The sequence below is a fragment of the Neolamprologus brichardi genome, chromosome 22 (assembly GCF_056152115.1).
Source record: "Neolamprologus brichardi isolate AB-2024 chromosome 22, ASM5615211v1, whole genome shotgun sequence".
Classification (NCBI taxonomy): domain Eukaryota; kingdom Metazoa; phylum Chordata; class Actinopteri; order Cichliformes; family Cichlidae; genus Neolamprologus; species Neolamprologus brichardi.
The window spans coordinates 20,265,877-20,283,975 of record NC_142124.1 but is presented as its reverse complement, the minus strand read 5'-3'; the positions used below and the strand labels follow the sequence as shown (position 1 = coordinate 20,283,975).

General features: G+C 42.7%; 1 protein-coding gene across 2 annotated transcripts in view; it reads right to left on the bottom strand.

The window, feature by feature from the left end:
• vps50 (VPS50 EARP/GARPII complex subunit) overlaps positions 1–18,099 on the bottom strand; it is a 120,251-nt gene that overhangs the window by 25,519 nt on the left and 76,633 nt on the right. The window contains exons 22-23 of one of the 2 annotated variants that reach the window (XM_035906508.2): positions 13,654–13,731; positions 13,109–13,189 (exon numbers count right to left, since the gene is read on the bottom strand). In XM_035906508.2, coding sequence (XP_035762401.1) covers positions 13,109–13,189; positions 13,654–13,731 — 159 coding nt within the window. The remainder of the gene's footprint in view (positions 1–13,108; positions 13,190–13,653; positions 13,732–18,099) is intronic. The other variant, XM_006787678.3, reaches the window with a different exon arrangement.

Here is an 18,099-nt window from a genome sequence, read left to right as displayed (position 1 = left end):
CAGACACAAACCAACAACAGAGAACGAGGAACAGTTGACAGAAATCGAGCAAAAATAAGATTCTGAGATCAGTTAGATAGATGTTCACTAATACAATCGCCAACATGTCACAGTCTTACCTGCACCTCTGCAATGTTGCCCAAATAGTCTCAGGTAACCGTAATATGAGATCTTGTCACTCAGACGAGCATTACTGTGCAGAATGACATATTCTCAATGCTTAAGGCCATTTTTGTTTGACAATTATATCTGCAAATATATGTGTGTATATATAATTTTTTTAACCTAGTCCATCCTTGGTTCAAGTGCCAACTTGAATTAAATAGTACATACTGGGATGCTACAGTATTATTTGACCTGGTCATGCTATTGGCCATAAAAATAAAATGATGCAATGCTTTTCTAAAGGTATGTAGGTCTGAAAATACTAGTTAGTTTAGTTTATTGCTAGGCTGTTGCTGGGCAACATGTATAATTCAGTTTTAGTGAATATAAATGAGACATTACTGTGATGAGATTAAAATTATGGGATGCTTTCATAAGGGAATATAAGTGCATAAAGGCAAAAAAGGCCTTTTTATACTGTTGCAAGGTGGTTGCCAGGAAATCTGCCATAATATATGATGCATAAATTAAATTTTTTAGATGCAATTGTCATGAAATAAATATTAATATTATATATTAAATATTAATAAATATTAATTAATAATCGGCAATAATTAAGTTATAAGACCTTTCATTATCTCTAGCCCAGTGCAACACTTTATACAGTTTACTGAGTGATGATTAAAGATAAAAATGATTAAAGTTCACCAGTGGGACGTGAACAGGAATTTGAATTCTTCAGTATTGAAGAAAAAAGAAATATCTACGTAAGTGTCTAAATTCTTAGTATAATCTCAAGCAGCATAATGGGGCCAAAAAGCAGGAGTGGAGTGAGAGAACGTGTTTTAATTATCTGTCTGGCACTTTGAAGTGGCCTCGAGTTAATGAAGCATTTTAAAACCTCTTACACTAAACAATGAGGAAAAGAAAAAACTTCCTTCTGACAGACAGTTTTGTTCTTTTGTTAGTTTGCCCTGGATAATCCCTAACAAAGTAACAGGCAAACGCACTAAAGTAAACCAAACCTTCGACTTATGAGACGTTGATATGATTCTTATTAACTAAAGTTTTTTTTTTTTTTAAACTAAAACATCAATTTGGTACAGGCACAATACAATTTCCCAAACCCAAAATTGAGGCCTTCAAATTGCTTGTTTTCATCTTCACTTTCCTATTACTTATGAGTATTCATCATTTCACAACAATGCAGATGGAAGAAATTCAGGACTTTTACTACTTTCCCTGGAAGAACAATGAGAGCTCCACTTTCTGTCCTGAATGCTAGAACATCTTACAATTTGAACTGAACTCCTACAATAAGCAGCCGTTTGTCTCCAGAGTTCTCGTGCACACCAAAAGAGCAGGGCAGGTGCTGGTCTGAGAAGCATATAAACACATGAAAATAGTCAACAGTGCAATACTGCAGAATCCAGTTGTATTCATTATTGTGCCTTGGTACTGTGTAATATATCTCTTCTTCAGATCGACTTCAAAATTAGTACTCCACAGCATTCAATATGTTCTTTGTAAATAATAAATAAATATACATGAAGTTTAAATTCTGTAATGACATTAAAATCCAAGTAATTGCAAATGGTTTTTTTTAGTTTTTCTTGCAAAAGTACAAAAAAGACAGAAAATTCTCCCATTGCTGAAACCAATGTAAATGTCAAAGTTATGATGATGATGATAATGTGAACTTTGCTAACATCCAGTAGTCGAGAAAGAGCAGCTTGCCTAAATGTCCACCGTCCTCGAGGACCGGAGTATTCTCTGCAGAGACAAACGGCAAAACAAGTTTTGTTTCTGCCTGCGAGGCATTGACATCCTAATTGTTTCCCCATGTGGACCAACAGCATCATTAAATATGAAGATGTCAAGCATCAAAGCCAGGCGCCGTTGTGCAATGAAACTGAGCAATGACGAGACAGCTTCTAAAACTGAATATCTGGGGAGGGAATTCAAATCAGATAAGAAGCAAAGTTTTGACTAATACAGAAAATTTAGAAGAAGCTGGAAGGCTGTCGATCCCTGGTGTTTTTCCACTTACAGATCAAAGATGAGAGGGCTAAGATATTTAACCAGCTGAATACAATCCTTAATGATGACCGACAATTGTATTGACATATGCTTGTGAGCGTGAGATTCTGCTGTCTTATGATATCCCCATGGGATATATTACTCCACTTCTAAAACGTCTTGCAGGGTCAAGTGCCACTAAAGCCTTCTATCGATCAGGATGAACTGTTCTTCTCTGAAAAATACTGCGTTCTGCCAGGGGAAACATTTTGCCAGCCTCCTCTTATCTCATATTTGCAATTCCAACTTAACATAACACCCTTACTATTGAACGCAAAATCACCCGAGTGCTTCGGTCTAGCAGTTTCCAAGCAACCCTACTGCAATTGTGCAGCACAGAAACAAACAATAGCTGCTGGCTCCCTTATTTCTTCTAAACAGCCACAGCCAGCACTGCAGGCAAAGGATTTCACATGGCTCAACAAATTCTCTGGTATTCTGGATCACGGCCCACCTCTAGTGGATAATCTATTTGATTATTAGGTTTCCCTGCATGTCCATTGGGTGATTTATTAAGTAGCATAATTTTGGTTAGCAGTCTGAGCTAATTTTGCGGTGGGTATTGGAGGCGCTGTGTGTCCACAGCTGCAGACGTCTGACTTTCTCACTGAAGAAAAACAAATATAAAACCCCAAAACATTTACGTCCCTGTTACACGTGTGATATAAAAAAAACCCTACATTATCTTCACACTTGAATGGTCAACACTGTCATCTCACAGCAAGAAAATCCTGGGTTGGAATCTTCCACTCAGCTGGGGCTTTTCTGTGTGGAGTTTGCGTGGACTTCCTGTGCAGGGAATCACTCCAGTTACTCCGGTTTTCTCCCAGAGTCTGAAGACATGCATGTTCGTTGAACTTCCTAAATTGTCTGTAGGGTGTGTGCTTGTCTGCCTGTTTGCGTTTACTCTGTCATGGACTGGCGAGAGCGTGTGACAGCTTGGATAGTATCCAGCCCCCACACAACCCTGGACTGGACAGTCTTGCCTTTGGGTTTTTGAAACAAACAGCAGGTTTGGCAAGTTTAGCTTCCCAGCCGTTCAGCTGATCAAAGATAACTGGTAAAAAAGACAAACTTAAACTTTTAAATAATATTCCCCAGGGGTAAAAAAATAATAAACTGAATGGTACAGCACACTCTGACAACTTTGTAAATATGTAATAACACTTGTCGTGGAAGAAGCGTCAAGCTGGGAGTCGAAAAGTGATCTCTCAGTTCAAGTGTCTCAATCTATTGTGATTGACTGCTCACTCCTCTCCAATCCATTCCATAGAGATTTATGGCCAAGTGGAACGGACTGTCTACCAGGCAATTACTGTCAAGTGGATCCTATTGCACCTCTTTGTCACTCTAATACTAGAAATTTGGTTCTCATTAGATGAATGTCAAATGGAATTAGGGCTTTAATTTATTTTGTGTGACATCACCCATCCTCTCCAAGCCCATCTTTGAGAACTTCTTTTCCCACAGCTGCTGGTCTCTTCACCTTCTTTGGGATGGCAAAACAACCATCTTACAGGAGGAAAAGTCTTTTGCTTGACGCGCTTTGGCTTAGAAAACTAGACATGAATATTATGCCTATTTCCAGGTCCACACTCTTCAACTCTATTATAGTAGCTTTATGTGATTTATGACTTGTAATAAGCCTCATTTGTCTATACTGGGTCTTAGTTATCTATTGACTGAAACAATTAGTTCTCCTCCTGTTGAGCCTACCCTCTCTTTGAACCAGCTTTCCTTTGATTGGCTGCCCCTCGCAAATTAAAGGTTTGAAAAGCAGTGGGTAGGAATTTGACGTTATTACATATATCTGCTCACTGTCATCATACAAAGAGTCAAGGCTAGTAAAACCTGATTGAAAATGAGGTTTCTGAGCAGTCTGAAACCCGACCCTTGAGCTCACAGGGATTACTTGTACATATGCTAATCTCATTATTTGAAACTTTGGCCATATTTAATATGAGCATCCACTATCCTAATAACACATACGACAAAAAAAAAAAAAAAAGGAAAACCCTAATAGTTCGACTGAAACCAAAATAAAATGTGCGGAGCTTGGTGTTGGGAGTAAAGATAATGCAGCATATAAATCAAAAGATTTAAACCGAAGTGCATAATTTTGTTTATCGCCTTGTGCGTCACAGTGGGAGATGTGATGACGCTTTGGCAGAAGCTGACGAGACGTTTTAGACAGGAATCTGTGTTACTGTATCCGGGGGGATATACTGTCTCCTCATTGCAGCGGAGGAGCATGACCTGCAGCTGGGCCTATCAATAAAGTGTGTGTGTTTGTGTGTGTGCGCGTGTTCAACTAAAACTCCAAGAAAACATCAATTCTTGCAATATCTTGACAGCTACAGTATAAACAGGAACACCATGGTGCTTAATAATGATCAATAATCTTTGTCACATGACACTCCCCCTTGGATTGTTGCATCATTAACAGTGTGAGACAGCAGGCTGCGACAGAGAGGCCAGCACGGACAATGACATGCCCTCGTGAGCGACGCACAACTAATGAGTGCGTTCAGTGTGCAGTCTCTGTGTGTGTATGGGTGAAAAAGAAATGTAGTTTGTGTGTGTGTGTGTGCATGTGCTTTTCATGACATATAACTTGCAAGTGTTGACTGTGCCAAGCCAGTATAAAAAGCCACAAAAACAACACGAGTTTAGGGGTTATCACTGTGATGCTGGGAGACACATATGAAGTCTGAGAAGTGAGTGGAAAGCATTCGGTGCTGTATAAACACCTTTATGACAGTAGTACTATAAATCTGTAGACATGATCATTTGCTTGTTGAAGTTCTGAATGTTTTCTCATTTTGCGTTTTGTGTCTTAAGACTGATACCGATACCGATATTTGGTGACCTAAAACATCGATATTCCGATACATATGCCGATACTTTTAGTTCTTCCAGACACAGGAAGCATAAACAGATCTCCCAAACATGTTTTATCTGTTGTTATTTATTCTGCTCGGATCAGCTGACTGTCCACATGCTAACAGGGAGGCTCCAGAGTGCCCTCTGGTGGAAAAATTATGCAACACCAACACTTATAATTTTGTTAAAGGGTCTTTTTCACTCTCCTTTTATTTTTTTAAAGTTAAATTTATCAGCTGCTATATATGTTTGATATGGAGAGATCTGAAAATATTGGCTAATATTGGCTGAAAATAACAAGCAGGTGCTAGTCAGTGCAGCTTTTTTAGGTACATTTCTACAAGCAAGCTAATGTCAGATTCGTCGTGCCAACACACAAATGACCCGACTTCTCATTGTAGTTTCAGTGCCAAGCCCAAAAATCGTCCCACCGTACTCTAAAGATGAAAACCCCATGATGAAGCTTATGGGCACGCAAAGACATATCTAATCAATGTATCACGACTGAGGGTAGATGGTAGAAATCGAACGGGGAAAAAAGGGAAATAATTTTCAAGCTGTATGATCTTTTCTTCATCCCTGGATCGATGTGAGCAGTGAAACTGAATACATAGCATTGTATACTCACTCAGAAGCACCAATAAACTGCAGGACAACAAGCAGTTGTTTGTGCTGAGAGCTGAGAGGCATGTAATCTCTGGTGCACAGCTGCTAAAGAGAAGGAGGTGACAGGACAAACAGATGAGATGGAATGATAAAAATTGAAAGACGTGACGGCGAAACAGTTGCACAAATAAGTGCGATAAACCAACGGACTGATTGAAAGATGAAGTACTGTTGGTTTGCATAGGGAGAAAAGTAAAAGGTTAGTCAACCCGGAGGTGGCTTTCCTATCATTTCGTTGCAAAAGGCAAGCCTTCGTCAGCTCTCCTCACAACGTTGCCTGCAGCAACGGCTCTCAACAGCTGTCACAGCTGAACCTTCTGGCAGCGATAATATGGCTACTGATGGGGTTCGTGACATTATTCTGATATGGCAAAGTCGTCTAACCTGCCCCAAGCAGTATCACCAAAGGAGGTGAATTTTTGCAAGTGAGAATTTTAAACAGATGATGATTCTACACAGCATCCAATTCCATTTCAATGAAATAGACCGTGCGTGTGATTAAACATTATGTAACAAGTGTTTTGTGTAATACAGCAACACATCCCTCCCACTCATGCTCCCTAGCCGCCCAACCTTTCAAACACTTTAAACAAAATAGTGAAAGTCCACAGTGAGTGGACTTGAAACAAAAAGTGTCAGAGCCAGACTACCCGACAGGGTTTCAGAGAGGTAATCAAGAAATGAGAGGTAGAGAAATGGAACATAAACTAGGAGGTGATCTTTTACTTTCCCAGTGGAGTCCTAATTTAAACCGAAGGCACGCTGTACCTGAGACCAAATGAGATGGAATCTTGCTGGTGCTCATATGGGACTCCGTGTCATTACGAGCACATTGGTTTTGGAATCAGACAGTTGCGATGGCAAATCAAGTGAACAAAACCGCAAGGATTCAGCAGCTCAATTGACATGCAGTGTGCAATTAACTTTATAATGTGTTTACAAATGAGGTCTTCCCTGTCACGATCTCTGGAGTGTGTCAGTTTATGTATCTGTATGCAGGTAGAATCGTTTCTGTACTCTGTAGACATCAGCATGTTCACTGTGCAGTTAGGTTACCAATCTTTAAAAAACAAGATAGAGAAGGATTTATAGTCCGCCTCATCTACGAGAACCAGCTTCTGCGAGATTTATGTGAGTAGATCGTGATGTAAAACACAGAAGAGTAAAAGGAGATCAAGACAAGGATGAAAAAAGAGAAAAAATAGGGAGTGCTGTGTTAGTTTGGAATATAGGGCATTTTTCCAACATTAGATGATTTATTAAGATGAGCTAAAATAGCTTTGCATGAGACAAGATGGGCTGAAAGCATTTGCCACTACACTGGAGAAAGGATGGAAAGCTACAAAGCCAGACTGCATCGCTCCTCCAAGGTGGTTGGAAACGGCTCTTAATCAGGGGGCAAAGTGATATGATTTTGCTTATTTGAAATATGAATGTGCATCCGTGTGGTTTCGGGTTAGCACGCTTCTGTCTTCTGAGAGGCCTCGTGGGCTCACAGAAACGGAAATGCCTCAGTGCAATTCGACTCAGTTCTTTTTGTTCTATTTATCTCTCCGCTTTCAGTTTGTCTGTTTATCTGCGTCCATTTGATCAGCTGAAAAAGTGAGCACATCACCCGCAGCCAGTCTGATATCGGAAAACAGCTCACAGTTCACTCAGAAAAGTACTCAGGTGTAAATAGTCACTATTGGGCCCCCTGAAGGGAGAAAACATGCAGCAGCATACAACAATTTAAAGTTTAGATAATTCTTTATTCTTTCCTCCGGCTTCATGATTCATAACTCTGTTTTTTGCTTTTTGTTTTCTTCTTCACGTCAGACCACCTCCAAACTGTGAAGCTATAAAGAGCAAGTAGCATGAAAATTGCCATTATGGGGTTTTGTAAAACAAAGCAATAATGTGCTGCTAACTGTTAAGGGAAGAGAAAAAAAGAAGAGGAAAGTGAAAAAGAGAAAAGTGCCAATATTTTCGGGCTTTCGGTGTATATTCAGTCCAAAACTTCCTGTTTCGGTGCAACAACTACAGTTCACAAAGGTGGAAAGATTTAAAGTTATTTTTCAAAACAAAATCCTGACACGACAGCCGTTGCTTTCCCCATTTACCAGCACGCAACCAAAGCTTTCTCCAAAGCAAATGATTTATAGCACTTGTACTAGAAGCAGACTGCAAACAGAAACCAAGCAGGGTAAAGAACAGAAAGTCGTATCCTCAGCTTATTCACAAACACAGATTACCAGGTAAGGTAGGAAATCTGTATTTCTTTACCTAAATACACACTTACTAATAAGTAGCTGCCTGTAGCTACATCACACCTGACATGACGCTTACTTGTTGTTACTTTTTTTTTTTTTGCCTGTCCCATTTGGTTCTTTAGCCGTCAGAATTGTTGTCTGAAGACCAACAAGGATACCCAATGGATTTATTTTGCCAAATGGATCATCATGGCATTGCCGTATTGGTCCATTTGATCGACCTTTGTTTTTATTATTTATTTTATTTTATTTTCAGTTGTTACAGACGGGACAGACATGAGTGAGGGATAGGAAAGGGAGAAAGAAAGAGGAAGGAAAAGAAAAACAGAAGGGGAGAGGGACAGTGAGAAAGGGGGGGAAAAAAAATATCTCCGGGATCACCTGTTGAGAGAAAAAGAATAGAAAACAAGCAAAAAAAACAAAACAAAACAAAGCAACATACTATACACAACACCATCGCATTAATCTACCTAAGTGTAAACAGCAGTAAATACTAAATATTGAATGTTGTTGTGCAGCACGCAGGACAGACAGCGCACAATGTGCTTTGAAGTAGCAGCCAAGAAAGGTGTGATTTAAGTCTACAAACAGTGAACACCTGTGTGCACACCTGTGTGGATCGGCGCGCTTGTATTCAAATGGTTTCCCCATGTAATGGTCTGCAAGAGGATGTAGAGAGCCATAGCCCTGTCCCCCAGGGCATGAAGCAGGCATGGAGGAGATCCAGGCCCCAGACATCCAGAGGTCCCAGAGTGCAAGAGCCCAAGGAGGACCACCGGAGGGGCATCCGTGCCACCTTCATGGGAAGGGCTGAGGATACCCAGGCGAGGGGTCACCCAGTAGCCACCGGGCAGAAACTAGAGGGGGCTGCACCGGCGTGCCCGCCGGCTCCGCCGGCAGCCAGCTGTGCCAGAGTGAACCGAGCCGCAGGCACAGAGGCCGGAGGCCCGAGGGCCCCCCGCGCCCCGGAAGAGGCCCGACTGAGCAGCAGGCGCCAGGCCCCGCCAAGTAGCCACCGGGAGTGAGCTGGCACAGGACCTGAGCGCCCAGCCCCGGACACCAAGAACCAACAATGCACCGACCCCTGAGGGCATCAGTCACCGGCAGGGAGTGTGGTGAGGGGAGATAGGCCTCCACACTTGGAGGGCCTGGGAGTTCCCAGAGAGGTGGAGTCTAAGACCCGACCTGACATATAGACACAGACAAACAGGCACACACAGACACAGACATGCATTCCCACCCTCATGCACACATATACAAACACTCAGCACTCACCCAACGTAGGAATAAACGTAAATGGACATGTACACACAATCACACTCCCCAAACATACTCTATACCCCGGGTCCAGGTATCCTCGCCCCCAGAGGGGGAAACGGCACCCAGACCCAAGAGATGTTACCCTTCCCTCCGGGGTGGAGGCTAGCAGACCGCCCCAGGCACCGCAGCAGCAGGGAGGCCAATCGGACAGCCAGCATCTCTTCAGAGCCCCCCCGCCTCGATGGCTAGCAGAGAACGGGGGTGTGTTAAGACCCCATACCCTCCTCCTCCCGCTCAAGTGTAGTGTTGCTGCGTGTTGCTCTAAAGTGTGTTTAAAACAAGGGAGAGCATGGTGCTGCTGCCAGAGAGCAGCAGGTGTTAGCACGGCCCCTCCCGAGAACCCTCAATGTCTACATGGATTTAAAATTGAGAGGTGGGCACCGGCGCCAGAGGTAGGTTTGAATACACAGACCGTCTACTGGACGCCGTTAACGTGCCCACCCTCAAGGCCATATATATATATATATATATATATATATATATATATATATATATATATATATATATATATATATATATATATATATATATATATATATATATATATATATATGTGTGTGTTATGAGAGTGTAAGTAATGTGGATGTCTAAGTTGTGAGATAAAATTGAGGCACAGGTGGCCAGAAGAGGACAGAGGGGGGGGAATGTCTCCCCTGCACCCTGGTGACACACCCGCACCCCAAAGCCCTACCTGTGTGGGTGGGTGTGGTGGAGCGGGAAGAGGGAGGCAGCCGGGGATGGGGAGGAAAAGAAGGGAGGGGAGGGTGTCCCTCCCTAGGGCCAGCTCCCCCGCTGACCCCAATAGGCACCCCCGTCCTCTGGTATCCACCAAGGCAAGGGAGCCCAGGCCCATCCAGACCGGGGCCTACGGCAGCAGCACCGCCAAGCCCCACAGGACCCGGGGCAGCCCACCCTACCCCACCGCAGAGGAAACTGTACCCACCCCAACATTCAATCATCTCCCAGACTACACAAGACACAGACACCCAGGTTAAGTTTATTCTCCACCTCTCCTATGTCTCTCCCCCACCTGCAGAGTGGACTCCTGCAAAGATGGAACAACCTCCCCGCCAGTTGAAGAGCCCCCCGGTTAGGCCGATGCACAAGAGGCCCCCTGCGCCAGGGCTGAGCCCCCGTGCACCCACCCGCCCACAACCTCGGCGACACACCGACGAGGACCGAAGCCCCCAAGGCCCAGCCAGAGCCCCAGCACGGAGGCGAAGCACCCCCGAACCCCAAACCCCCACGCCCGCCCCAGATCCACTCAGGGGCAGCCAGGCCACCAGGCCAGTAACCTACGTCCGCCAGCACAGACCATCCTCCAGCCCCGCTGCACGCGGCCACGAGGAGAACAACCTCTGAGAGCGACCAGAGCCACTAACCAGGTTATGAACACAACCCCCGGGTTAAGCCCTCCAGGGATAACGTCTCTAGGGGTCCTCCAGGTGCCCTAAGCCCATCCCAACCTCCACATCAACCACAATAGCCAAGGCGGGACCAAACCACGACCCCCCAACCCCGCTAGGTGATGGAGCCAATCAAAGGAGCCCAGAGGGATTGATCTAATGTGGTGGCAGAGGCTATATCGAGACTAATGTGATCTATTAGATAGTTTCTATATTGGCTAGAATTAAGATTATTTTTATTTTTCCAGTTCATGAGGACCGTTTTCTTGGCGATGCATAGGGCAGTAAAAACCATGTGGACTGTATTAGTTTCTGTAGTGACATTATCCAAATTTCCCAACAAGCATACTAAAGGGGAGGTTGGAATTTTACATTTCAGACACTTTGATAAGTCTTCACATATCTCGTGCCAAAACTTCTGCACTGGTGGACAGAACCAAAGAGCGTGGATGTAATTGTCTGGTGTATTGCCTTGACAGTGTGAGCAGTTGTTGGCGGATGTAAAGCCCATCTTGAACATTCGATGACCTGTATAGTGCACTCTATGCAGTATTTTGTATTGTATTAATTGCAGATTGGGATTTTTAATCAATTTAAAGGTTTTTAAGCACATCTGAGACCAGACGTTTTGGTCTAAGCTGACTGATAAATCTGCTTCCCACTTTGCAATAGGAAGGGATATTGATTCATCTATTTTAGAAAGTGTTCTGTATATTTTAGATAATAGTTTGGGGGATTTAAGAGTAAGAAATTGAACCACACTTGGTGGTGTTTGTAATTCAACTTGACTGAGGTTAAATTTCTTTTTTACTATGGATTTAATTTGTTGATATTCTAAAAATCTTTTCTTGTTGATCCCATATTGTGTAACTAGTCTGTCAAATGGAATAAATTCTGTTCCCTCTAATATATGTTCTAAGTATTTAATTCCTTTACAACTCCATTCTGGGAAATTAATCTTATTATTGTTTTGTAATATGTCAGGGTTATTCCAGATAGGTGTACGTTTGCATGGGATTAATGAAGACTCCGTTATTTTTAGAAACTCCCACCATGCTGTCAGAGAAAAGCTGATGTTGATGCTTTTAAAGCATTCATGTCTTTTGATGTTTGAGCTAATAAATGGTAGGTCTGAAATCTCTAGATCATTGCATAGTGCCTGTTCAACATCTAGCCAGGGCTCATCTAAGAGGGTACATTTTAACCATTCTGAGATGAACTGAAGCCTGTTGGCTGACATGACGCTTACTTGTTGTTACTTGAGTAACTCCAAAAGCACAGTGGGAGGCAGAGCTGTCAGTGATCAGGCTCCACTCCTGTGGAAGAAGTTCCCACTTTGGGTTTAGCTGGCAGACACCTTGGGTGTATAACTTTACGATGAGGCCTATAGTAAAGGTTCGCTCAAGTGACCTAGAACCTTCCTTTAGCTTTGCTGTTTAGGCTGCTAGACGACATATCATGAAGTACTGAACACATCTCCTCTACTTTGCTCTGCATACATTCATATGTAACTATTGCACTTCATTAGCGTTCACTCTTTCTCTCTCCTGCAGTTTGGGCTTTTTCCTTCTCCGTCCTTGCTCTCTGTGTGTTTTCCATCAGTATCTGTGCCTCAGGAGCAACACGATCCTTATCTGTGGTTACTGTCCCTACCAGCCTGAAGGGAGTTTATTGTTATTTAGTTTGTTGTTTCTCTTCGGTCTTTGCCTCTTAGTTTTCCTCTAATGCTAATGAGTTGAGGCAGATGGTTGCCTTTCCCTAAGCCTCATTCTGCTGGAGATTTGGTCCACTGCAAAGGGAGTTTCTTCTCTCCACCACCACCAAATGCACGCTCACACGGGATTGTAGGGTTTCTTGCTATGATAATGCAAAACAGGCCACGAAAGGCAGGCAAATAAAAGGCAGAAGCAAGAGATGACAGTTGTATGATCATGTAACAGGAGAGACAGACTGCAGAAAGACATATTATCAGGCAAAAAGTGGACTGCACCACACTAATTGTCACTATGTAATATCAGTGCGAGGAGCAGCGCTAGAGAGCCCTAATGGAATAACACACATATCCACCCTGGCCTGCCCATTTAAACAGAGGGAGGTGTACACGAGTCTGAGTGACCACCGGCCAGATAATGATGACCCATAATGCATGTTGTGACACCGGCTGTGGGCTCTCTAAACAATGAGACCACTCGTACAGCATGGTCAGTACGGACAGAATGGATGGCCAAAAAGTGAGAGGAGCGACATTAAGAGGAAAGAGGTGCATAAGGATGGGAGGACAGAGGCGTGAGATGGTGTGTTTGTGTCAGAAAATGAGACAGACAATGAGATAATGCACGCTGGTAAAAGAGTGAACAGAAGAGAAGGTGAAAGAGGAAGAGCGAGACACAGTCTTACCATATCAATGAGGCTCTCCTGGATCCGGTTCAGTGTGGTTCTCAGTCTGCTGCTGATAAGGCCCAGACCTGATGACTCATACTGTAGAATAGACACAGACACAGAGTGAATGTTTGAAATGTGCACACAAATCTTCCCTCTATAAGAACACACACTTCAGCAGAGTGTAAAAATCACGCTCACACCGGGACATCTGCTCTCATCTCACGTAGTCGGAGACAAAAGAGACTTCGCTTTCTGCTTCTAGCCAACTCTAATCCTAAAGAGGGAGGAGTAGCTGGGAAGAACCAACATCAACAATCAGACAATCACGCTGACAACAGAAGGTGACAGACAGAGCTCAGAGAAAAACGAAGCGGAGAGGGTGAAAGCGAAGAAACCTCAACGCAAATGCTTCTGAAATCACTCCGAGATGTGCTCGATGTCGCCTGTGAAAGCAAATCGCGCACATCTTAAGGGCTTGAAAACAACCACACCACACATGCTGGATTCTCTAAGCAGCACAACCATGAAGTAGTCGGAACACTTCAGGTTGTACCTCTTACCAAGCAGGCAGGGCCCACAACCCTGGCGGTGCCCGCCTCTCTGCTGCCGTGAGCTTGCAAAGATGGGCTTGGGACGGGCTTACGGATGACGAACGGATAGCAAGAAAGGAAAAACAAAAAGCAAAAGCTTCAAATTAAAGACTCTGGAAGAAGAAAACACAACTAGAAAAAAAAAGAAATATGAAAGCAAACAAACATAATTCAATTAAATAAAGTAGTGAGTGGAATTTTTCTGTTCACAAACTTTTTAAGTTTTCCATTTATGACCAGCAGGAGCTTAGTAAACCGGGACTCATCAGTTTGTAGTGTGTAGCAGCTGAACACGCAGAGAGGTGGCATTGTGAAAACCCGATGCCCCTTTAATCTCTCTCAGTTTAGTAACATCGTAGAATTAAGTGTCACTGCTGTGTGTGTCTTTATTGCTTTTTGTTTAAGCTACAAATACCAACAGACCAAATGTTCACAGACTGCCTTGTATATAAACTCCATGAGACTTTTTGTTGAAACTGAACTTCTTTTTCACATATTAAATGGGATGAAATGTCTAGTTAAAAATCTTTACATTGACAGAAAGGGCAGTTTCACTGGTTTTGGCCCAACTGAAATCAAAGCTGCTTGTATGTGTGCGGCATCCCTGACCTTGATAGTCAGTGACAGACTTTAAAAAGCTCTCAGGTTGTTCATATTGCTTTTAGAAACTTTTAAACACAAGAAGGAAACACAAGAAGGAAAAACACACATCTAGTAGTTGTCGATGTCAGCGTGGGTTTGAGACACATGCTGTTTGGCAGAGGCTGTTCAGAAGTGACCATTGTTTAGGTAGGAGGAAGTAGAAGTGACAGTTTTTGGGATGTAGGTTTTTTTTTGGCTTCAGTTTTCAAGATTCTGGTGCAGTCGGGCGTTGTTTGGTTTTATTGTAGGCCACAGGTGAAAGTCTGTGCTGCTGCACAAGATAAATAACATCCAGTACGAGTGGCAGCTAGGAGTTGAGAGTGAACCCCTTTTTCATTTCAGTAGGCAGCCTTTACCCCCGAACATTTCTGCCATCGTTACTCAAAATGAAAATATTCTATTGTCCCCATTTGCCTTCCATCTTTCAATTCACACCTCTTTTTGCCCTTTTCTTACTATAGCCCTCCACGGTGTCTTCCCAGAGCTAAAACCGATTTAGATAGATTTTTCCCCCCCTTGAGGTTCAGCTTTCTACAATTTTCAAACATTAATCACTTTTCTCAAAACTGTGTTAGCAAATCTGCCTGTCACAGCCCCTGGAGCAGACGACGGAGAATCTGCGACACCGTCAAAAGCGCGGCTTGCCTTAACAAGGCAAACACACGCAGATAATGAGTGTATTTACCCTTTTGAATATTAATGCCACACATTACTCTTCAAGTGGGGGAGTCAAGCAGGCCCATCTTGATTCCAGCCGTGTAAGGAGAGCAGAGCCTATAGGTCAAAACGCCAGCCTATGTGACTAGCAATTTCCAGGAGCTTTTTAAAGATTCATGGGGACGTTGGCATATAGCTGTCGGTGGCTCTTCAAGTGAGACCATTAATGAAAATGGCTGGGTTCATGAAGTGACACTTTGAGGTCTAGAGTGGATGCGGTGGATAAATAGTGGCGGTAAAAGTTACAGAGCGATGTAAACAGAGAGTAAAAATGACACGGGAAGATGGTAAAAGTAACAAGCATGAAGAAGAAAAATTTGATTAAGCTTTTGGGAATGTAGACGGTAGAAAGAAATGGCTGAAGGAGCCGGCTTAAGAAACAAAAAAATGATATACGCTTAAAGACAAGGTAGGCAATGATAGCGAGAGGCTGACATATTCTGCATCGGTGACAGTGACCCACTGACAACTTATCAACTCTCAACCTTTCCTCATTTCTCCTTGACACACACACGCACGCACCCACGCACGCCAATAATCCGAGTTGGAGGGGCCCCCGTGGAGCTTTCATCCCCGTTATCTCTTCCACCTCAACGGGATAGAAGTCATTTTGTTGCCATCATTATTGCATCCCTGAGGGTGACACTGACACAAATGCTGTTTTCTTCTTTCTTTGTGAGGCACAGTATAAATGACATAATAGCCTTTAGATTGAGTGGAGGGACCGGGCTCGCAGACTGCATCCTATTGTTCAGCTTGAATTTTTACTGTGAGACAGACAGTAATGAGAAAAGATGGAAGCAGTGGTTATTTCACATCTCACTGTATATCATCTAATAAACATAAAAAAAAAAAAAAGAAATAATAAATGCAGGCAATCTCCATAAAGCACCTTACTACTGATGCAGCAGAAGTAATATTAAGCAATTTGTGTCAAGAAGTTATATTCTGGAGCTTTGGAAATGAGTATGAAGGTAATTTCACAACAACAGAACATCTACACTGCGACCGCAGACGCAGTCGGCATTACAATGAGCAAAAACAAAAACTCTTGATTACTTGTGAGGTTTACTTAACTCACAAGATTATACTTTTTCCCCCAGCTTTTCCCTGTTTCATCTTTTATGGAGCTTTTTTTTTTTTTTTAAATTTGCCATTATTGGGAAAGACATTTAGATGCATCTGGAACAATCAGAAAACAGCAGTCAATGAGGCAACCGTGGAAGCGCCAAAAATAAATGCAGTTCCTGGAGTGGCCTCTTGAGTCTGTCTCCAAAAGTGAGTTAAGCAACACAGACTCCAAATTTAAAATTCCTGACTTCCATCAATTTTCTGCCACTTATCTGAGTCTGGGTCACGGGAGCAGCAGTGTAACCCCCAGCTGTCTTTTCAGCACAGATATATAACCCTGTCAGCATATCGTGAGTTTGCCCAGAGGACATCTTCCCCATGGCAGATGACTGACACACCTTTCAATCTGAAGGAGTAGCAGCTCTACTCTAAGCTACCGAGCTCACCGCCCCATCTCTAAGGGAGAGCCCTACTAACCTTCAGAGGAAGATTTTTTCTGCTGCTTGTATCAGCGATCTCATTCTTTTAGACCATAGGTGAGGGCAGAATGGAGATCGACCAATAAATTGACAGCTTCGCTTTCACACCCAGCTCTGTTTTCTGTACAACAGACTGATACAGCATCTGTATCACTGCAGATAATACATCAGTCGGTCTTTTTGTCTTTTTCTCCTGCTCCGCTCTCTCCATCACTTGTGAATGAACTTCATCACTTGGGACAGAAATTCCTGCCTGACCAGTGATAGGTAGTGGGGGTTTTTTTCCAGTTAATGATCACGGTTTCAGACTTTGAAGGTGCTGATTCTTTTTCCCACTTTTCTCATAAAAACAGAGAAGTGACAGAGTCTGACGCTTGGCTGCGACTCCAAAGTTTTCAAAAAAGTGAAGATTGCCTTCCTGCTATCTAATTGTCTTAAATATCGAGAGCACAAAACTGTTAACAGGAGAATATGTGGGGGAAAGAGAGTGAGAGACAGTCAGTGTTTGAGTTTAATCACTGTACATAAACAGCACAGGCACAATCTGACCTAAATGAAAGTATCTTATTGCTGCTTTATAATTGTAGGGTCTTTAGTTTACAGTATGAACTGACTGTTGTTGTGCTATACAAATACAACTGAATTGAATTGAACTGAAATTTTAACCCAAAAACCAAAATTAACAGCATTAAAAACATATTTACTGCTTAGTACGTTTGTGAGGTTTTATCTGACAAATAATCTGGCTTCCTGATTAACCAGCCTGTCCATAAAGTCTATCCTTTCATTTTAGTGGGTAAAATTATAGCATGTCATTGATTTAGTACTAAGCACTAACAAGCATGCATGTTGTGTAGTTTGGAGATCTAACTTGCTAACAAAGCAAGCAAGTATTACCCTCTGGTTTTAAACCTTTATTTTAGGAAAGATGGGGCAACAACACATGCTCAGCTTTTATTCCACAGAAGGTGTTTTTTAGAGTATTAAATGATAAAACTACAGACACGGAGTTTAAAACCATGCCGAAAGAATCCACTAAAGATTTATTGTGTATTAGAGTTTAGTTTGACATCCTTCAACTTGCAGAACTGCTTGACAACTGGGCAATGTGGGCATGGAGGGGGTCAATTCAATTTTGTAATAGCTTTCACAAAGGTTTGCAAAACTTTTAGTTCCTCCACACTAGACCATCAGGCTTTTTTTCCTTTATGGCATCCAGTAGGTAGTGATTCAGATCAGGGCTCTGGGAAGGTCATAATCTTTCTTCCTGGGCAAAATTTAGTTGAACGGGGCGGACGGTATGCTTCAGGAGACTAACTTGGTGAGATATCCACTTCTGTTCACTGTATCATCTGTTGGCTTTTTCACTGAAAAGTTCATGATTTCATCAATAAACAAATTCCCGTGCACGGTCATAAGAAAAACATCAGACACTGCCCCCACTGTGTTTGTGCTTCTTGGAAGTTGAAAATATTTATTTAGGGTTGTTTTCTGAGGATCAAATTGA